General features: G+C 43.6%; 1 protein-coding gene across 1 annotated transcript in view; it reads left to right on the forward strand.

Annotated features, from left to right (window-relative positions):
* The window catches only part of LOC132395731 (synaptotagmin-6-like), a 200811-nt gene that overhangs the window by 37296 nt on the left and 139912 nt on the right, over positions 1-23603 (forward strand). Inside the window, exon 3 of the mRNA XM_059972691.1 lies at positions 19251-19809. Within this exon, the coding sequence (XP_059828674.1) occupies positions 19251-19809 (559 nt within the window). The remainder of the gene's footprint in view (positions 1-19250; positions 19810-23603) is intronic.

A 23603-nucleotide genomic window follows, 5' to 3' on the forward strand; every position in this document is an offset into this window, starting at 1 on the left:
CTCAGGTTAAAAACCCTTTGTCAGAGCCTGGGAAAAACGGTGAAGTCTGCAACCGAAAAATAATCTGTTTACTCTTATGAAAATTGTGGTGGGGTGGAGATTTGTTTCTGCCAAAGGAGATGTAAGGCGTTCCTTCCCTCCGCTAGCCTGCAGGTCACACCTGGGCAAGGAGTAGCACCTGCTTAGCCCCTGAAGCCATGGGAGCAGCTGGTGGATGGTCGTACAAGCATCTGGTGCATATCACAAGTCCTGGTTATGTGACCACTAACACCAGGCAGACAATCTCTGAAGAGTATTACATTAGTCCTGCACTAATCACATTCAATCATTCTAATGTTCTAAGTTCAAAGTAAACTTATTATCAAAGTACACATGTTGTATATTGCGATATACCACCCCGATATTTATTTCCTTGCGGGCATAGTCAATACAACCATAATAGAATAATAACCATTGTGACAGGACAGGTGGGCGATGCTCATTCTCCCGCTGACCTTGCCCCTTTTCCCAGTTAATCACTCCTCCTCATTCTGTCCCTGGTCTAGTTTCCCCAGTAGTTCACACACTTTACCCTCCCATTCTGCAGTCCTTAGGAGTACACCATCTGCACACCCCAGCAGTAAAACAATCGCTAGCTTGGCTAATCAAAATAATCCCTTCAGTTAATGTGCTCTACTGGTTTATAACTCATAAAAATAAGGATTCTAGACACAGCCTTTCCAAACAGTTTCATTTATATTCACTCAACCCATTACATCGGTTTGTAGACAGCAGAACGGCCCCAAAAGACTTGACGAACAGTTTGGGGCATCCTAAAATAATGCCTGGGTTAGTGGGAGCAGGCACACCACACCCTACACAGGCAACCCCACTGGTAGGAGGGCATTATTCTTTTATATTCTATATATTCTTTTATAAGTAGGAAAAGGGAGGAGGTCCTGAAAGTCCAGGGAGTTAGGAAGGAAGCTGAGAAGCAGGACCTCAAAGGTAGTAATCTCGGGATTACTGCCTGCGCCACGTGACAGTGAGTACAGGAAAAGAGTGAGGTGGAGGATAAATGCGTTACTGAGGGATTGGAGCAGGGGGCAAGGATTCAGATTCCTGGATCATTAGAACTTCTTTTGGGGCAGGTGTGACCTGTACTGAGGGGGACCAATATCCTGGCAGGGAGTTTGCTAAGGCTTTTGAGGAGGGTTTAAACTAGAATTGCTGGGGTGGGGGGAACCGAACCAAAGTGATAGAGGAAGGGGCAGTTGGCTCACATATAGAGAAAGCTTGGAGACAGTGCAAGAAGGAGGATTGGTAGGTGTTAGAGAAGAAATATACTCAGACCAATGGTTTGAGATGTGTCTATTTTAATGCAAGAAGCATCATGAACAAAGCGGATGAGCTTAGAGTGTGGATCAGTACTTGGAGCTATGATGTTGTGGCCATTACAGAGACTTGGATGGCTCAGGGACAGGAATGGTTACTTTGAGTGCCAGGCTTTAGATGTTTTAGAAAGGACACAAATGGAGGCAAAAGAGGTGGGGACGTGGCACTGTTGACCAGTGATAGTGTCACGGCTGCAGGAAAGAAGGAAGTCATGGATGGATTGTCTACGGAGTCTCTGTGAGTGGAAGTTAGAAACAGGAAGGGGTCAATAACTCTACTGGGTGTGTTTTATAGACAACCCAATAGTAACAGGGACATCAAAGAGCAGATAGGGAGACAGATTCTGGAAAGGTGTCATATTGGAAGATTTTACTTTCCCAAATATTGATTGGCATATTCCTAGTGCAAGGGATTTACATTGGGTGGAGATTGTTGGGTGTTTCCAGGAAGGTTTCCTGACACAACCTGTAGATAAGCCTACAAGAGGAGAGGCTGTACTTGATCTGGTATTGGGAAATGAACCTGGTCAGTTGTCAGGTCTCGCAATGGGAGAGCATTTTGGAGATAGTGATCACAATTCTATCTCCTTTACCATAGCATTGGGGAGGGATAGGAACAGACAAGTTAGAAAAGCATTTAATTGAAGTAAGGGGAAATATGAGGTTATCAGGCAGGAACTTGGAAGCATTAATTGGGAACAGATATTCTCAGGGAAATGTATAGCAGAAATGTGGCAAATGTTCAGGGGGTATTTGTGTGGCATTCTGCATAGTTACGCTCCAATGGTAGGATACAGGAACCGTGGTGTACAAAGGCTGTTGAAAATCTGGACAAGAAGAAAAGAAAAGCTTACAAAAGATTCAAACAAACTAAGTAATGGTAAAGATCTAGGAGATCTAGCAGGAAGGAGCTTAAGAATGAAATTAGGAGAGCCAGAAGGGGACATGAGAAGGCCTTGGCAGGCAGGTTAAAGAAGGCCTTTTCTCCTTGGAGCAATGGAGGATGAGATGTGACCTGATAGAGGAGTATGAGTGATGAGAGGCATTGATCATGTGGATAGACAGAGGCTTTTTCTCAGGGCTGAAATGGCTATCATGAGAGGGTACGTTTTTAAAGTGCTTGGAAGTAGGCACACGGGAGATGTCAGGGGTAAGTTTCTTACACAGAGACAATAGACAATAGACAATAGGTGCAGAAGTAGACCATTCGGCCCTTCGAGCCTGTACCGCCATTTTGAGATCATGGCTGATCGATACCCGGTTCCTGCCTTGTCCCCATATCCCTTGATTCCCCTATCCATTGTGAGTTGTGAGTGTGTGGAATGGGCTGCTGGCGATTGTGGTGGAGGTGGATACAATAGGGTCTTTTAAGAGACTTTTGGATAGATACATGCTTAGAAAAGTAGAGTGCTATGGCTAACTCTAGGTAATTTCTAAAGTAAGTACATATTTGGCACAGCATTGTGGGCCGAAGGGCCTTTATTGTGCTGTTATTTTTCTATATTTCAATAACCAGCTGAGCATGTGGACACTGATCTGTGGGCTTAATTAAGGCATTTGTTATGGAATAAGGCTGTAGCATGTTAGAATCCCTGTTTAAAATGTTCCAATATTATGTTCTGGTCAGGTCTGGTCTGGTTTTGATTACACCCCTCTCCCCTCCCCACCCAAACCAATAGTAGAATTTCCTGGTTTTTCCTGGTCTGAAATAACTATTATGGTCTGGTCATGTAGTTTCCCCCACCCCCCACTACCTCTGATCAACAGTAGAATTTCCTGGTCCTTCTGGGCCAGGCAGAGGCAGATTTAAACCCTCAGTCTGGTTTTGCTTGAGAAGGGTGGAGGTTGAAGTTGATGGTTGAGGAATAGTTATATTGTATTGGAAAGTTAACGGCAAAGTGTGTCATGGAGAATGCCTCTGTATATTTGTAAATTTTTTTACATAATAAGTTTGTTTTCATTTGTCTATTTGTAAGTACTTTATTTCTTCTAAATTTTTGGGCTGCTTTTGCAATTTTTCCACTTGTCACTAAATAAAACCCATTGTAATAATGTGCTGTTACAGCTTGCCATCTGTTTTTTTAAACTGTGACCCTCATCAGGCATACCTACCCAAACCTGATAGTGACGGATGGCAACGATGATAGAATCAATGAAAGGCCTTGCCTACTTGTACATTCAACCAGTGTGCAAAACACAACAAACTGTGGAAATATAGAAATAAAGAAATAATAATAATATTAATAAATAAGTATTGAGAACATGAGATGAAGTGTGCTTGAAAGTAAGTACATGGGAACATTTTAATGATGGGGCAAGTGAAGTTGAATGAAGTTTTCCTCTTGGTTCGAGAGCCTGATGGTTGAGGGGTAATAACTGTTCCTGAACCTGTCTTGTGCATCTTGAGGCTCCTGCACCTCCTTCCTGATGGCAGCAGTGAGAAGACAGCATGGTCTGCGGTGTGGGGCTCCCTGATGGTGGATACTGCTTTCCTGTGTCAGTGCTCCATGTAGATATGTTCAATATCGGGGAGGGACTTAACTTTTCACTTACACAATAGGAAGGGTTTTATCCAGCCAATTTACCAACCATTTGGCATTTGTTTTCGATATGGGAGCGACCTGGAGAATCCTGGCGAAGACCACATTGTCACAGAAAGAAATTGTAAACCCCTTTGTGAGGTTAGGACTAAACCCTATTCATTGGAGATGTGAGCCAGCAGCTCTACTATCTGTGCTACCAAGCTGCCTCTCTTTCTCTGTTCTGCTGACCTGAAGTGTTAAGCTCTGTTACTCTTTCCACAGATGCTGCCTGATCTGCTGAGTCTCCTCCATTTTTTTAAAATTTTAGCGGGACTTACTATCAGTTGTCAGCCATGGCCACAAAAAATATAGGTTTAGCTATGGAGTGAGGGAAGCAGGGACTGGAGAAAGGAGGGAGCAGACAAACCCAGAAACTTAATTGTGTCAGGATATTCATTGCATGTGACCAACAACAATTACACAAACACATTTTCCCTTTTCAGCAGCAACCCCATGCTTTACTGTATCTGTTGTCTACACAACAAGATCACATGAAGCTCTCTGTTGGTGAAGGTCAACCATGGTTATTGCACCCCAGCTGTCCATGTGACATGCAAGCCCGTATACATTCCAGAGCAGTTTGGTACAGAGAGAAGCTGTTGGCCACATAACAGGCTCCCACTCTCCCTGCAGCGGATGAATCCTAAAGAAGGGCAGAGACCGATACAGTTTGGCAACTACGGCATCACAGGAGTAGCCAGTCAGTGGTGAACTCAGCTTAGGACTGCCTTAGGGATGCTGGCTTCATATTTTCCCCTCGAGGTTTACTCCCAAAGCCTTCCTCACGACTGGGTACAGGCAGGAGGCAACGGAGGTTTGAGATCAGTGTTTTCCTTTTTCTAGGTGAGCCCCATCTGCCCAAAGGGAATGGTTTTATGGTGCCATTAACTTCCTTTGCCCCTTCTCCTGTCAGTAAAAGTAGTTCTGCCATGCTTAGTAGCTAAGTCACACATGTAGGCCAGGAGGCCAGGAGGTGGACTTAATTGTCACAATCTATCTGAGATGCACACCATTGGAAGCATTTAATAAGTAGTGGGAGCTTATCCCAACTGCCACTCCCAGCTATAACAACCGTACGGAACCACAAGTGTTGTGTATTTAATACTAGATAGTCAGATACTAGAGAGTACACCTGTGGCTGTCCCCCTTGACAATAAGTATTCCTTTTTGAGTACTGTTTGGGGGTACCTGGGGGAAGTGGCAGTGGCCGTGCCTCTGGCACAGAGTCTGGCCCTGTGGCTTAGAAGGGTAGGGAAAGGAAGAGGATGGCAGCAGTGATAGGGGACTCTATAGTCAGGGAGTCAGACGTACGATTCTGTGGACGCAGGAAAGAAACTTGGATGGTAGTTTGCCTCCCAGCTGCCAGGGTCTGAAATGTTTTGGATCGTGTCCAAGATATCCTCCAATAGGAGGGCGAACTGCCAGAGATCATGGTACATATTGGTGCCAATGACATAGGTAGGAATAGGGAGGAGGTCCTGAAAAAAGGCTACAGAGAGTTAGGAAGGAAGTTGAGAAACAGGACTGCAAAGTTAGTAATCTCAGGATTACTGCCTGTGCCACGTGACTGTGAGAATAGGAATAAGATGAGTCCAAAAAGGATGGGTTACACTTGTATCCCAGGGGGACCAATACCCTGGCGGGGAGGTTTGCTAAGGCTACTGGGGACAGTTTAAACTGGAATTATTGGGGGGTGGGAACCAAACTGGAGACTGGGGAAGAGGCAGTTGGCTCCCAAATAGAGAAAGCTTGTAGACAGTGCGAGAGGGAGGATAGGCAGGTGATAGAGAAGGGACACGCTCAGACCGAAGGCTTGAGATGTGTCTATTTTAACGCAAGGAGTGTTGTGAACAAAGTGGATGAGCTTAGAGCGTGGATCAGGACTTGGAGATATGATCTGGTGGCCATTACAGAGACCTGGATGGCTCAGGGACAGGATTAGTTACTTCAAGTGCTGGGTTTAAGATATTTCAGAAAAGACAGGAAGGGAGGCAAAAGAGGTGGGGGCATGGCACTGTTGATCAGAGATAGTGTCACAACTGCAGAAAAGGTGATGCCATGGAGGGATTGTCTACAGAGTCTCTGTGGGTGGAGGTTGGGAACAGGAAAGGGTCAATAACTTTACTGGGTGTTTTTTATAGGCCACCCAATTGTAACAGGGATATCAAGTGGCAGATAGGGAAACAGATCCTGAAAAAGTGTAATAATGACAGAGTTGTTGTGATGAGAGATTTTAATTTCCCAAATATCGATTGGCATCTCCCTAGAACAGGGGGGTTAAATGCGGCAGACTTTGTTAGGTGTGTTCAGGAAGGTTTCTTGACACAGTATGTAGATAAGCCAGCAAGAGGAGAGACTGTACTAGATTTGGTATTGAGAAAGGAACCTGGTTAGGTGGCAGATCACTCAGTGGGAGAGCATTTTGGAGATAGTGATCACAATTCTATCTCCTTCACATTAGCATTGGAGAGGGATAGGAACAGACAAGTTAGAAAAGCGTTTATTTGGAGTAAGGGGAATTATGAGGCTATCAGGCAGGAAATTGGAGGCTTAAATTGGAAACAGATGTTCTCAGGGAAAAGTAGGAAGAAATGTGGCAAATGTTCAGGGAATATTTGTGTAGAGCTCTGTATAGGCACGTTCCAATGAGACGGAGAAGTTACGGTAGGGTAGAGAAACCGTGGTGTACAAAGGTTGTAATAAATCTAGTCAAAAAGAAAAGAAAAGCTTACAAAAGTTCAGAGAGCTAGGTAATGTTAGAGATCTAGAAGATTATAATGCTACTAGGAAGGAGCTTAAGAAGGAAATTAGGAGAGCCAGAAGGGGCCATGAGAAGGCCTTGGCGGGCAGGATTAAGGAAAACCCCAAGGCATTCTACAAGTATATGAAGAGCCAGAGGATAAGACGTGAAAGAATAGGACATATCAAATGTGACAGTGGGGAAGCATCTATGGAACAGGAGGAAATAGCAGAGGTACTTGATGAATACTTTACTTCAGTATTCACTGTGGAAGAGGATCTTAGTGATTGTGGTGATGATTTTCAGCAGACTGAAAAGCTTGAAAAGTTGGATAAGTTGCCAGGACAGGACAAGATGTACCCCAGGCTACTATGGGAGGCAAGGGAGGAGATTGCTGAGCATCTGGCGATGATCTTTGCATCATCAATAGGGACAGGGGAGGTTCCCAAGGATTGGAGGGCTGTGGATGTTGTTCCTTTATTCAAGAAAGAGAGAAGAGATAACCCAGGAAATTATAGACCAGTGAGTCTTACCTCAGTGGTTGGTAAGTTGATGGACAAGATCCTGAGAGGCAGGATTTATGAACATTTGGAGAGGCATAATATGATTAGGAATAGTCAGCATGGCTTTGTCAAAGGCAGGTTATGCCTTAAGAGCCTGATTGAATCTTTTGAGGATGTGACTAAACACATTGATGAAGGAAGAGCTGTAGATGTAGTGTATACGGATTTCAGCAAGGCATTTGATAAGGTACTGCATGCAAAGCTTATTGAGAAAGTAAGGAGGCATGGGATCCAAGAAGACATTGTTTTGTGGATCCAGAACTGGAGAGTGGTTGTACACAGGTCAAATTCTGCATGGAGGTCGGTGACCAGTGGAGTGCCTCAGAGATCTGTTCTGGAACACTTACTCTCCATGATGTTAATAAATGACCTGGATGAGGAAGTGGAGGGATGGGTTAGTAAGTTTGCTGATGACACATAGGTTGGAGGTGTTGTGGATAGTGTGGAGGGCTGTCAGAGGTTACAGCGGGACATTAATAGGATGCAAAACTGGGCTGAGAAGTGGCAGATGGAGTTCAACCCAGATAAATGTGAAGTGGTTCATTTTGGTACATCAAGTATGATGGCAGAATATAGTATTAACGGTAAGACTCTTGGCAGTGTGGAGGGTCAGAGGGATCTTGGGTTCTGAGTCCATAGGACGCTCAAAGCAGCTGTGCAGGTTGACTCTGCGCTTAAAAAGGCATATGGTGTATTGGCCTTCATCAATCTTGGAATTGAACTTAGGATCCGAGAGTTAATGTTGCAGCTATATAGGACCCTGGTCAGACCCCACTTGGAGTACTGTGCTCAGTTCTGGTCGCCTCACTGCTGGAAGAATGCGGAAGTCATAGAAAGGGTGCAGAGGAAATTTACAAGGATGTTGCCTGGATTGGGGAGCATGCCTTATGAGATTAGGTTGAGTGAACTTGGCCTTTTCTCCTTGGAGTGAAGGAGGATGAGAGGTGACCTGACAGAGGTGTATAAGATGATGAGAGGCATTGATCGTGTGTATGGGCTTTTTGCCAGGGCTGAAATGGTTGCCACAAAAGGACACAGGTTTAAGGTGCTGGGGGGTAGGTACAGAGGAGATGTCAGGGGTAAGTTTTTTACTCAGAGAATGGGGATTGCGTGGAACGGGCTGCTGGCAATGGTGGTGGAGACGGATACGATAGGGTCTTTTAAGAGGCTTTTAGATAGGCACGTGGAGCTTAGTGAAATAGAGGGCTATAGGTAAGCCTAGTAATTTCTAAGGTAGGGATGTGTTAGGCACAACTTTGTGGGCTGAAGGGCCTGTATTGAGCTGTAGGTTTTCTATGTTTCTATATTTTTAATATTTCAGTAATATTTGAGTAATATTGTAAATATTGTGGCAAGCATTTGATGCCTAATTGCAGACAAGGACGCTCGTTAGCTCAACAGCCATTTTATTGTGATAAAAACAAAACAGACCAGGCACCATAACCCAGAGCGTGAACCCAACCCGTCTCACATAGCGGGGAGGTGACCACCGCACACCCCGGTTACAGTTATGGTGACCCACAAATACACAGGTGAACAGCTGTATAACCCAATATAAAATGTAACAATAAGTGAACTGAAACTCATGGTCAAGCGCTGACGCAATGGCAGCCGGTCCCGGTGCAGCATGACTGCCGTCTGCCGCTCAGGCAACCTCACCCGGAATATGTGGTCGAGCACTTCTTCCGGCTACTTGCAGTGGCTTCCAAGCCTGGGAGATAGACCCTTCTTCCAGGAGGGGCAGCAGACCCATGTACTGCTGCATTGGCATCCTAAACTGGCGACCTGGCCCCTTCCGGTCCCTTCGATGTGCAAGGGTTGCAGCCATGCACAAACAGCTCCACGTCCCGCCTGTACCCAGGCCAGTAGAAGCTTTCATGCTCAACATCTCTTCAACTCCAAGGTGGCTGGCCCCCACCAGCCCATGCACCGACTGCAGCACCATGGCGCGGAGCCCCTGGGGGACCACCAGCTGCAAGCGATGTCTGTCACCACTGGACAACTGCCACCGCCTGAACTGCAACCCGTCGCCACCTCCAGCGTTCCCCACTGCGAGTATAGGGCTCTGGTCTGGGTCTAGGGTGGTGAGATCGCTGGCTTTCACCTGAAGCACTGTCACAGTTGCTTGCCCGTGGTTCAGCTGTGTTGCACAGCCGCTGCGTCCATTTCCTGGAGCTGCCCTGCCAGAGAGCCATGGCTTCAGCACCATAGAGCGTTGCCCCCAACACATCCACACGGGGCAGCAGGTCCAGGCCAAGGATACAGGAATCTCAGGTGTCGGCGAGCCACAACTCATGTTCCACCGTGTTTTTCCCCACTTGCGGCGTGCAGCCTCCCCTTTCCTCAAATTGCCGCGCAGTCTCCGGTGACCGTAGCCAGCTGAACCGCCATCGTTGTCCACCTAGGCAGGGATGGCTGGTCCGTGTTGGGGAGAACACCGAGTCGGATGATAGTTATGATTGACCCTGTGTCCGCCAACACAAGGCATCTGACGCCCTCCACCTTGCAGTCCACGTATAGGCCTTGCTTTTCACCCAGAGGGGTGACAACGAGGGATTCTGCTGGAGGACTCGGGCGGCGTTTCCCAATGGCTGCTCTGAGCTGTGACGCGGTGCTGGTGTGAGGCAGAATTGTTCTGTGGCCCAGAGCGGGATCGGTGCAGTACTGGTCAGACCTGTCTCACGGGCTCCTCCTTGATTGTTTCCTCCTCCACCTCGGTGACACAAGCCCAGGCTCACGATGTGAGGGGTGATGCTGGAACAGCCTGGGGGGGCTAAAATTATTTCTGCCATCTCCATCTCATCCAGCCACGATGGTGATGTCGGCGAACCTGCTGCTGAAGGCGCTCCGGCGTCAGCGCCTTTACTAAGGCGTGGAGGGCAAGCTCTTGCCAGGTCACGGGGTAGCCATGCCGAGCACAGTGATGAAGATCAGGCCTTCTCCCATACGGTGCTGTCTGCTGCACCGTTCCTCCCTCATTGCTTCCACCAACGGCCTCTCTCGAAACACCGCTCTGACACCACTACAAGGGCCCTGTAGTCACGCTACTCCACTGGTGTTAGGTCAAGGAGGGCACTCACAGGGCTTCTCCTTCCAGGGCCAGGGCAAAGTGCACTGCCGTCTCAGGGGGACTCCATCCATTGTGCCATGTGGCAAGTTTGACTTGCACCAAGTAATGCTGCAGGTGGCTGGTGCTATTGTACCTGGGGAGCTTGAGGTGCAAATCACCAAGGCCCTTTGGGCTTCCTCTTGCTCCTTTGTCCATCCTCTCATGACTCGGGTTCACAACAGAGGCAAGTGATGCACTTTGCTCTGTCCCCCAGGTTGGGGAGCCTGGGTGCGCTTGCTCCATCAGGCATCCCTGGGAAGGCACAACACTCGGGTTCTAGGTCCAGCCTGCAGGTGTTGTCTTCATGAGCCATGTCTGTGGGTGCAAAGGAGGTACACAGCTCAGTCCCTTGTCTTATTCCTCAGGTCTTAAGGCACTCTACCCAAGCTTTTAGCTCTTCAATCTCATCATCAATCTTGCATCCCACTGCTGATAACAATGTGGCGCAAATTTGGTTCATAATGATAGACAAGGAAGCTCGATAACTCAACAACTGTTTTATTGTGATAGACGCAAAACAGACCAGGCACCATGACCCAGAGAGTGAACCCCACCCGTCTTACACCGACAGGGGAGGTGACCATTACACACCATGGTTACAGTCAATGTGACCCACAATTACACAAGCCAATAACTGTATAACCTAAGCTAAAATATAACAATAAATGAACTGGAAGTTCACATGATAATCCCACAAAAGCATTTTAGCACAAGAACAATAAACAGTACTGGTCATTAGAAATACAGTGGTAGGCTGTTGACCATGCTGATATTGTTTGATGAAGCATTCTTTGATTGTTTAAATAATTCATTGTGTGTTATAAGTAAGAAACACATGAATGGCAGATGTCATTACACCACCACATCATATGTGTGCACCTCAAGTAAGAATGATGTAGACACATTAATCACAGTTCTATTTTTTTCTTTTATTGAGTTTTATGTTTTGGAGTTACAAAACATAACGGCGGTGACGAGTAAGATTTAAAACCCTAACCTGTGCAGCACATTTTTTTTCTTCAGAAGAGGAGACGCTCAAGTTTTAAAACAAAAAAGCACAGCACCTGTTCTTCAGAAGCGGAGAGAATGTCAATTTTAAAAAAGCAGAAAGCAGATGAAATTCATGGGTTCATATACAGTGTACCTACTGATGATGATAATAATAAATAAAGAAAAAGCGGAAATACCAGTTTACCTCTGAAAGATAGATGCATCCAATTTCAAGACACACAACTGGGTGATGTATACTGAACAAATTGAGCAGTATTTTAAAGCAAATGGAATAGCTAATGAGAAATGAATGCCCGCTTTGCTGAGTGCAATTGGTGAAAGAGCATACAATTTCCTTCAAAGTTTAACGCCTCCAACCAAACCAATTGAAATGAGCTTGCCGATATCATGAAAGTAATGCAGGAACATTTAAAAGCAAAACGATTGTTGATTGACGTATGCTTTAGTTTTCATAAACAGAACCAAAAGGAAGTAAAGTCCATTTCTGTGTATGTGGCTGAATTGAAGAAATTGTCTTAGCTTTGTCAGTTCAGAAATGGGCTTAAATGATATACTGAGAGATTGTTTAGTTTATGGAATCTTACAAGAAAACATTCAGAAACTGCTCCTAACTGAAGAACAACTCACATTTAAAAGAGCAGTAGCAATAGAAATCGCAGCCAGAGACACAACTGAGTTGCAGTCAGGGATGAAAGTGAGCGTGAACAAAATTGCAACAGTTGAGCAAATTGTGTTAGCATTGTGACAGGAGTTCACTGCAGGTTTAATGGGGAAACTAGCAGAAAATGCAACAAAGTAGGACAAGTACAAAGAGCATGTTGGGCAGACAGGGAAAAGAAAAAGATAAAAAGTCAAGTTGCTGTTTCAAAAAGAGCACTAGTCTGCATTCTGTTGATTAAAAATCTAATAATGATGAGAATAACACTGGACTGAGTGGCCTTGAGATTTGCATAGTGTAAAATAACATGTGACAAGCAATACGGCTTACTATAGAAGTGAACAGCAAATTAATTTAAATGGAATTGGACACTGGCTTGGCTGTTTTAGTCATTCAACAAAATGAATTTGAATCACATTTCACAGATTCTGAACTGAAGCCTACAGATATCCAATTAACAATTTATACTGGAGAAAAGATAACTCCTATGGGAATGACATTCATAACAGTGAAATACAACAACCAACAAGCCACATTGGGTTTATATGTAGTAATGACAGGAGGGCCAGCATTGTGGAATTGTGAATGGCCAAGACAACTGCAACTTGACTAAAGATCGATCCACCATCTGCGTGACATATCACTTGCAATAGAGAATTAAGAAAGGTACTGGAAGATGCCACAATAGTTTTCAAAGTTCATGTTGGAGAACTCAGGCGTATCTAGGGTAAAATAGTGTTAAATGAAAATATCACACACAAGTTTTTCATATCTATCCAGTTCCTTGTATCATCCATGATAATGTAGCCAGTGATAGATCACATGGAGGCTGAAGGAATTCTTTCTAAGATTAAGAGGAGCCCATGGGCAACTCCAGTGGCCCAAATAGCCACACAGAATGGCTCTGCCAGGCTTCGCTGTGATTTTAAGGTCACCATCAACCCAGTACTGAAAGTAGAGCAATACGCTTTGCCCAGTATAGAGCATACCTTTGCAAAGCTTTCTGAAGAGAAACACTTCAGCACAGTGGACTTGGCTGAGGCCTATATACAGACAGAAGAAATATCCAAAATTTTTTCATCATGAACACTCACAAAGGGCTTTATTGCTATAATAGGCTTATTTTTTGGAGTAGCACCTGCACCTATACTGTGGCAGAAAGCTATGGACCAGATGCTGCAAAGCTACTCAAGCATTCAGTGTGACCTGGGTGACATAATTGTTACTGGTATGGATGGCAAGACACTTGTCCAAAATCTCAAGACAATGTTAAGGAGATTAGATGAATATCGGCTCAGTTCAGGTTGCAACAAGTGTAAATTCTTTAAACCAAGCATCACTTACTGCGGTCACACCATTGATGCACAAGTATCATCAAGAGTGCTGAGAAAATACCAGCAGTGATGGATACCCCAAGGCCAAGAATGTATCACAGTTGAGGTCATTTTTTTAGGATTTGTCAATTACTAGAACAAGTTCCTGACAGACTTGGCTTCTATGCTCCACCCTTTGAAATCATTACTAGAGATTAGGATGAAATCTCAATGGAGGAAGTAGTGTGAGGTAGCTTTCCAAAAAAACAAAGGAAATGTTGACATCAGACACTATTCACACAATTCAATCCACATCATCTAGAGAAGCTTGCTTATGATGCCTTTCCTTTTGATGTAGGTGCACTCATGTCATATGTTGTGAGTGACAGAAGTAAATGCCCCATAGCCTTTGCATCATGTTCCCTTACCGCAACAGTGAAAAATTCTGCACAGATTTTGACAGCGAATACTTGATTCTGGTTTGGGGTGTAAAACATTTCAGCCAGTACTACTGGTTTCCATTTTCAATCCACAGCAGGCTGTTCCACTAACAGCAGCAGCACAAATGCAGAGATGGGCTCTGTTTCTTGGAGGACACAATTAGGTGATCAAATTCAAGAGGACAACTAATCATGGAAATGCTGATGGATTATCCTGTTTACCCTTGGAAATGGAAGTACCTGAAAAATATACAAGGGAGGACACTCCTCTTGATGTATTTCTAATGCAAATTGAAACCAGAAAAGACCCCACACTGTCTTAGGTATACATGGCAAACAAAAACGGATGAAATGTGCAGCAGAATCTCCAGCTCCTCCATGTTTATCTGCACTGGGATAAAACTGCTCTTGATTGGGAGTTGTCTTATATAGGGATAGATAATTATTCTACCATCCAAGCAGAGAGCTGAACTATTGGAGAAGATATATGTCAGTCATCTAGGCATGCTCAAAATGAAAGCATTGGCTCAAAGCTTTGTCTGGTGGTCTGGGATAGATCAGCAGATCGAGCGGCTTGCCGTGCACTGTTTGGGTTACCAACATGTTCCAAAGATGCCAAGTGCAGTGCCTTTGTGTCTCTGAGGATGGCCTGCATTTCCATGACAGAAGATTTGTTTGCATTTTACCAGACCATTCCTGAGCACACGTTTTTTGGCAGTTGTGGATGCAGCTACAAAGAAGCCAGAAATGTTCCCAGTCGTCTGCACTGCAGCTTTGCTCACCGCTGATGTGTTATGAAGCCTTCTCTCAGGGACAGGTGTTCCAGTACATTTAGTGACAATTGACTAGCTTGTTCAGTCATTCCTGTCAACGGAATAAGACATGGTACATTCGCACTGTAGCACCCAGCTACAAATGCCTTTGTGGAAAGGTTTGTCCAGAGTCTAATGAACTCACTGCGAGCTATGTCAGCAGAACACTCTACACTGACACTGAATCAGAAGCTCACCTCCTTGCTTATCACAATGTAGCACACTCCACAACCAACAACTCACCATCTATGCTGTTCCTGAGTTGTCCCTTGTAATTCTACTTGGATCTCCTCAAACCCAATCTCAGAAGGAATATTCAGGAAAAAGAGCTGAGACAAATTGATGGCTCCTCAACAAAGAGTTTTGATGTTTCACACTCGGACAAGCAGTCCTGGAGAGGAACTACAGAGCTGGTCAAAAGTGGGCACTTAGAAAGATTAAGGACAGAACTGTGCCACTCTCCTGCACAGTGGAGATGTCTTCTGGAGATGACATGTTGATCAGTTCACGGGAGCAGAAAAGTGTCCAGAGCTGTTAGAACCACTTCCTGTAGTCCCAGAGTTAACTCCTATAATTACCACAGAGGAGGCCCCAAAACCTGGGATTGTTTCAAAGCCGCTAGTCTCACCTGGGCAGGTAGAGTGATAAACGGAGGAATGGGTGTTGTGTATTAAATATTTCACTAATACTTGAGTAATATTTATTAAGTATTCTTTGCTTAAAAATTATCTATGGGTTAGATATGTAAACATATGTGAATGGCATATGTCATTAAGTCACCACATCATAAGTGTGTGCCTCACTAAAGTGAAAACAAAGTAGACATACAAAACATAACAACAAGTTGATGCAAAATTTACATTGCAAGCAAAATTTACAGATTGCAACACAGTACATCACTTTGCACAAAGAATGTCTCTCTCCTTGTATGCCACTGCTAGTCCGTGTGTAAGCCTCCGTTGGTCTTGATAGACCATGGATTTGCAACTTGGAAAGTTTCCAGGGCGCAAGCCTGGGCAAGGTCTTTTTTTTTTATAGAAGCCTGGCATTTGCCCAATCTGCAAGTCTCCCCTCTCCATGCCACCAATGTGTCCAAGGGAAGGGCATTAGGACCCATACAGCTTGGCACCGGTGCCAAGCAATGTGTGATTAAGTGCCTTGCTCAAGGACACACACACAGCTTCAGTCAAGGCTCGAATTACCGACCTTCAGATACTTAGACGAACACCTTAACCACTTGGCCACGCACTGACACAAGCCTGTGTTGCTCCTACCACAGAATGGTAGATGGGAAAAAGCTTATCTCTATTGTGGAAAACTATAAATGAACTTAGGTGTTCCCTTTTGAACATGCACAACTGGGAAAATTAACAGAGGTGACAAATTATTTAATGAAAGAGGTAGAGAATTGGGGGCAGTTGCTGTGAAGATGTTTCTCAATATGACCTCCAGCTAAAAGCAAACAGTTCTCAGGATCTACAGTAAGGAATACTGCACAGCTTAAACTTCCCATCATAGATTTTTGTATTGAAGGTTTTTTTGCTAATGATTCAGTGGTGAGGTTCCCTGAACATATGCAGTGGAACTACTTATAGCTCCAGATTTGCTCATTTCAGTTCTATTTATTTTTCAGCCCACAGCTGCCCTTATGCTCCTTCTCCTCCGTTTTCACATTTTACCTCCTTCTAATATTTAACATTTTTAACTCTGTATTTTATATTTGCTAGCTATTCACCTGAAGATAGAAGAACATTAGCTTTACTAATTTGAAGTTAGCTGCACCTTCCTGTCTCAGAGTTTGTAGGTGTGACTGAGCATGTGCTGTCGCTGCTGCAGCTTTGAGTGCGCTGCACAGCTGGTGCCGATTATTCTTTTGAATAAGAAATTAAGTTGGGTTTTTCCTTCACTGCCTGAAATTAAGTGTTGCAATGACAGAGAGTTAATGTAAATTTAGCAAACATATATATATATAGTGCCATGTTCTATCCCTGATATCACTGTTCCTTTTTCAAAACCTATCAGCTCTTGTCTGCTAGGCAGACTACAGATGGTCCAGAAACACAAATGCCGGCCCCATTTTCCCATTGTGTTACCTACCACTGGGAGATAAAGTGGGGCAGCAGCCGATTAATGTATTTGAGTACCTCTAGCTTATCTCGGTGTCCGCAATTATTCCTCATTCGTCTTACCTGTGAGGCTCTTTGCATGGAAGTAAATGCAGTTAAACTTATCAACCTCTTATACTTCCCTTCATATCTCTGCCTTTTCTTTGCTCTGATCCTGCCAATTCTATTTTCTTCAATTGAATCAGACTTTCTACCTGCTGCACAGTCATTCTGGCTATTCATTCCTATTTTAAATCCTCCTGGGTAGCACTAACAAAATTCCCTGCAAGATCATTGGTCCCCCTCCAATTCAGGTGCAACCCACCTTCTTGTCCTTGACACCAATGGTACACGTAACCTGGTTTGCACCAGTGAAGAAGCTTGGATTATTTTCCTCATGAAAGAAAAGGCAAATAAAAACCTAACAGAAAAAAAGATATCTGACAAGATATATTGAGGAGAATTATTTCTACAGTTGTTAAAGGTTGTACATCTAAGGTAAAAGCTGTTTCAATATTACATTCCAAAAAGTAATTGGACAGATAGTGAAAGTCAAAGTGCCAGAGCAAGGGGCAGTGCAGAGGGTTTGGGCCAATGGGGTGGCACCCTGACAGTTGGCGCAATGCTATTACAGTCACATAGCTGTTAGCATAATGCTATTACAGTCACATAGCTGTTAGCGCAATGCTATTACAGTCACATAGCTGCTAGCATAATGCTATTACAGTGCCAGTAATCTGGGTTTAATTCCCACTGCCTGTGAGGTGTTTGTAAGTTCTCCCTGTGACTCTGTGTGCTTTCTGGTGCTCTGGTTTCCTCTCAAATCCCAAAGACATACAGGTTAGTAGGCTAATTGGTCACATGGGTGTAATTGAGTGGCAAGGGCATGTTTGGCCTGAAAGAAATAAAAAAAAAATAGTTAGCTTACACTTTTGAAAGATTAGCAAAGGCCTGTAGATTGTAAGACTGCTTCCTCTTGTCTCAATTTGTGATTATATTTCACATATTTTTCTCAACTTCCTTGTGTAAAATTCCTCATGTCTCTATATTCCATAAGCACTTCTAATATCATTATTATTGGTGTGCTTTGGAATATTTTCAATATAACTTCAGGCAGGAGGTTGGGTGTCTGTACTAGAACAGGGCACAAGGTGAAGAAGGGAGAAGGGATATTTCCATGTATGGCAATACTACTTTAGCCAGTGTTGCTGAAAATGTACCCACTGTCCTCTCCTCTCTAATGCCCATTTCTGGTTGAATGCCATGGCTATCACATCTGTCTATGTGAAATTTTCTGGACTTCAGAATTAATCTATTATACACGCAGTGATTTAAGATGTTTCACTGCAGTAAGATGGCACATACATCTAAAAGGTTTATTTTTGACTAGACTTGGTTTCTTCTGCAGTGTTCTTGGAGTAAATGATTTATGAATGTAGAAGCAGAGAAACTGACCTCATACCATCTTTCTCTGTAAAGGCAACACAGCTCTGCCATGCAATAATATGCCTCAGGTTTCATCTTCTGAAATATTATTCACCATCCTGTTTACTTTCCATAAACTCAAGGCTTCAAAACCCTTCTGTATATCAATTCAATAACAACAATAACTTCATGGAGCAGAATCAATGTGTTAAAATCTCCAAAATGTTTGCAGGAACACACTCAAAGAAAATTAGACACTAAGCCCATCAAGCCAGATGATTGATTAAAAGATAAGTTTAAAAGAAAGCCTTGAAGGAAGCAGGGTCTAGAGCTGGGGTGTCAAACTCATTTTAGGTCACGGACCAGATTGGGCAAAATGCAGCTTCATGCGGGCCGGATCAGTCGGGCGCGTGCGAATGCAGCTTTCATTGCCTCTGTTTTTTCAGCCTGTTCTCATGTGTCTCAGTCTCTGCTATAACTACAAAGTGTTTCACTTCACAAATTCTGTTTCTTATGAAGAAGACTGCTGAGCAAGCATTATTTTTATGATTGGTATTAACTTACAATCATAGGCTTCATATCGCCGGGCCATTAATAATTAAAATAATAGATCTATCTAAAATGATCTCGCGGGCTGGATATAATTGTACGCCGGGCCGGATATGGCCCACGGGCCTTGAGTTTGACACCTATGGTCTAGAGCAAGGGTTCCAAACCTGGGGTCCACGAACCCGTTAGTTAATGGTAGGGTTCTGTAGCATACAAAAGGTTGGGACCACTGATCTAGAGTGTTGCTTTTCAGATAAGATGTTAAATCGCCAAGGATCTATGGCTCTTATTTCAAAGAAGCCCCTGTAAATCTCCCCGATTTATTTGCCAATATGTTTCTCTGAACCAGTATCAGGAAAATCCACTTTCTGATTATCTCCTCTTTGCAGTTTGTGAGGTTTTGCTGTGCTCCTATTGGCTGCTGCAGTTCTGAGAATGGGAAGGCAACAACATTCAAAGTTTGTTTTATCACCTGTAGAATCCCTTAAATTGTGAAAGCTGTGATATAAATGCAAATCCTTTAATCTTGCCCTTACCACTGAGTGATTTTATTTTCATTATTTTCTCTAGGCACAGCTCTTTTAAGCGACACTTGCCAAGGCAGATGCATGTGTCCAGTGTTGATTTCAGCACTGACTCCTTACCATACAAAGAACAGGCCACAAGCATTGGACGGATCAAACCAGAGCTCTACAAACAGAAATCTATGGACTCTGAAGATACAAAGAAAGAAGCTGGGAAAACCTGCGGGAAAATCAACTTCACGCTAAAATACGACTATGAGAATGAAATGCTGATTGTTACAATCCTCAAGGCCTTTGACCTGCCTGCAAAGGACTTTTGTGGAAGCTCGGACCCATATGTAAAAATTTACCTTCTACCCGATCGGAAAAGGAAGTTCCAGACTCGAGTTCACAGAAAGACACTTAATCCTACATTCGACGAAAGTTTCCAGTTTCCAGTGTCATACGAGGAACTCACCAACAGAAAGCTACACTTGAGCGTGTATGACTTTGACAGGTTCTCCAGACATGACATGATTGGGGAGGTGATTTTAGAGAACCTGTTTGAGGCCTCTGATCTCTCCAGGGATACCTCTATCTGGAAGGACATTCAGTATGCCACAACTGTGAGTACTGGAGACCCTTTCCCTATGCCGTTTGCAGAGATGTTCTGAGATGAATAAACTTGCCACCAGGTCAGGAAGGTGTAAGTGAAGTACTTGTGGTACAAAGTGATGTAGAAAGTTCCTTGATAGGCGGCACAGCACAGGTGGTTACAAACTAGAAACTCATTCTGCACACTGCCTAGCTTCATTTGCATATATAGATACCCTGGGATGTCAAATCAGACTCAGACCACAGCCTGAAAGGTAAAATTAGTTAATTGGTTTATCATTGTCACCCTTGCAGTGAAACAGACTTGCTTCGCCTGCCATCTAAACGGCACGGTACCTTTGTAGTTAGCACAACACTTTCCAGTACAAGCAACCCGGGAGTTTGTACATTCTCCCTGAGACTGTGTAGTTTTTCCTCAGGCGCTCTGGTTTCCTTTCATGATCCAAAGACCTCCCGGTTGGTAGGCTAATCGGTCATTGTAAATTGACCCATAATTAAGCTAGGATTAAATCAGCGTGTTGCTGAGCAGCGTGGTTCAGAGGGCCAGAAGGGCCTATATCCTGCTGAGTCTCAGTAAATTAATTAATTAATCATATCTGTAGATTGAGACCTTATAAGAGAAAACAGTAACAGAATGCAGAATGAAGGATCACAGTTACAGAGAAAGTGCAGTGTAGCAGACAATAAGGTGCAAGGCCTTTATGGGATAGATTGTGAGATCAAGAGTGTTTTTTATTGTACTAAGACATCCCTTGATGGTCGTATAACAGCAGGATAAACGTTGTCCTTGAACCTGGTGGTATGTGTCTTCTGCTCAATGGGAGGAGGGGTAAGAACTAAGGATATTTGAGAGATCCAACGTGAAGAGCAAAACTGAATCAATGTCGCAGAGTGAAAGATGCCCTGTGTCCTGCCACAGCCTGGAGTTGAAGCTGTGGGTGCTGAGGATTAGTAGGCAAGAGGTGGCACTGAGTGATAATTGGGTGGGAGCAGAGATCAACTACCAGAGGTCAGTGGGAGGAGTGGGAAAAAGAGCTGAGTGAGCTGGGAGGTGTTGGTATTTAGAGGATCAGAAGGAAAATCAAGTTGTGGCCTGTTTGGCAAGTTAGTGCAGGAGGTGCTGCTGTCACTGAAGGTGGAGGCAGAGGAGGGGAAAGGTGCCGACCATGAGTAAGTATGCCTGGGGTATTGCCTGATAATGATTGTAGTTACAGGAGATCTAGCTGAACCAGGCTCTGAGTACGGGACTAGGGACTCCTCTTTAAGTGTTGCTGAAACATGCATAAACATGAGCAGCGCTGTGCCAATTTAGTTCAGCACAAGTGCCCTGCATATATGACAGGCCATGGATGTGCCTGGGGCATTATGATCAGATGTGTAATGGAGAATATTGTGCAAATCTTCTGTGCTTTACTGCACAGAAAGAAAATTGCAGATTTCAGGAGGTTTATTTTGCAATAAATTTGAAAAGTGTGCTGCAATGTAATTTTACAATCTGATTTCTGTGAAAATGTTACTCTGATCTTACAGTAAGCACGTTTACTTACCACTTTTACTAGATCAGGTACTTCAGTTGCAGGGTTGAGTTCGACAGCTATTGTTCCCTTTTTTTAGTATCTCAGAATTATACTGAGAACCCAAGTAGAAGATGATCATTGAGAAAAAGGCATGTAAAATAGAGGAAACTTTAAACTGATTACCTTGCTTTAACATGATCGCTTCACTTCCTCTCATCATCGCTACTGCTTTATTTCAGATTTTACATGGTTTGTGAAGTTCTAGTTATGAGCTGGGCATTCAAATACTGGAAAATGTTTGACTGCATTGTAAATTTCCAACATCAGAAGATCACTTCAGCTTCCCCCCCCCCACCCATCCAAATGACATTGTCAATTAGCTATCATTTCCTTGATTATCTTTTGGCTAAGTTCTTCAGCATAATACTTGTATTAATATATGGAAATAGTGAGGAGTTATGTTCTCCTATCAACATCAGTATCTCTTGCAACTTAATGACATGTTGATGGGTAAGTACTTTTGGTGTTTTGGGTTCAAGTTAGCTTCAGTTGGCCAAGTAATTACATTAGAGCAGTTTTGAACTGACAAATGGGCACAAGGAAAGAAACCTCCTCTTGAAAAGAAACGCCATTGAGAGAACCAGTTCGATCTTTAAGCCTATCCTCGTTCATTCATTATGTGCGTTGTTGTATGATATGGCTAAAGTCTTGTAGAGTCACTGCCTAGCTGATGCAAATCACAAGTCCTGGTTTTACAATCTTTATCACTAGACAGACAATCTCTGAAGAGTATTGATAATGTCTGGAATCACCCATCTTGTAAAGACACTGCCCGGAAGAAGGCAATGGCAATTCATTTCTGTAGAAAAATTTGCCAAGAACAATTTTGGTCATGGAAAGAACATATGACATGGCACATAACGAACAAATGAATGAACATAGATGATGCCTGACCTACTAAGTTCCCTGAGCATTTTATGTGTGTTCCTTTAATTAATTACTCCTTTGAAAATGTAGTGCAAGGAGCTTATAGTTTTTTTGTGTGTGTGATTGTCCAATAGAGATTCTGAATTGCACCCAGATGTTCTAATTTGTACTGTTAAAGGAGAGCAAATTGAAGCATTATTGAGCACGTGTCTGATGCTGGAAAATTAATAAAAACAGGAAGATAAATAATGAACAGAAATGTCTAAGTTAATTACTTGAAGGATGTGATTTCACCTATAATCTAATCAGTTTAAAATTGCTTTTGTGAGCAGTTTAAAGATGAAAAATGGGTATTAATGTATCTTCTCAGCTACAGTGTTCGTTTGGTGATAGCTTGTTGGGCTGTAGTCATGACCAGAAAACTTCAGTGTCCCAAGCTGGTGACACGATTACAGCTCCATTAGACAACACACTGCACTCTATTTCAGTGTGTCCCAACAGGTACAGTGCAATATCAAATTTGTAGCAGTTTTCTTGTGCAAAAGTATAATACAGGACTGTGCTTAAGTCTTAGGCACATGTATATAGCTGAGTGCCGAAGGCTTTTGCATGGCACTGTAGTAATGTTATGCATTGCTGCCACAAGAAAAGCATATTTCATCACGTGTGTGAGCGACGATAAACCTGATTCAGTCATGGGTCTCTATTATTTGCTGAGTGGATGGGGGTAGGGAAATGGAAGCACCAGAGAGCCATCCTGTAAGGATCAATAACCCAACTGTTTGAAATCAAATGACTTTGCCTAGTGTCTCAGTGCTGGGTGTGTCTGATCCTCACCATGCTATGCCTCTGATAGTCCTTCTCTACCACCTGTCCCGCACCTTTCTGCTAGTGCACCACCTTCTCCATTCCCAACGTCCTTTGCTCCTGCCAGATTTACAAACTCACTCTCCACTCCACATTGACAAATACAGTGCTGTGCAAAAGTCCCAGGCACCATATATACCTATCACTTTTGCACAGAACTGTACAAATAAAGTTTACTCATACGATTACTCAGACATAAATCTTCTTGAATGAAACATTCAGAGTTGCATGCTAGATTGATTTACATAATGACTTCACACGTCAATCATTGCTGTCATTAGTTCTACACCTGCACATGTCTGGAATGCTGCTTTCCGGCCACAGATTGTCAGTGTTTGATCACAACTCTCTCAAACACCTTGCTGCTTTTTACTGCCGTGATAGGCTATGTAAATAGAAGCTGCTGTTTGCCTCTGCAATTAATGCCTGCTGCTAATCAACTTTACCTATTTCAGCTGGTTATGTTCTCACACTTCAGAAAAGACTTGTGATGA

Source organism: Hypanus sabinus, chromosome 6 (assembly GCF_030144855.1).
Source record: "Hypanus sabinus isolate sHypSab1 chromosome 6, sHypSab1.hap1, whole genome shotgun sequence".
In the NCBI taxonomy this organism is placed as follows: domain Eukaryota; kingdom Metazoa; phylum Chordata; class Chondrichthyes; order Myliobatiformes; family Dasyatidae; genus Hypanus; species Hypanus sabinus.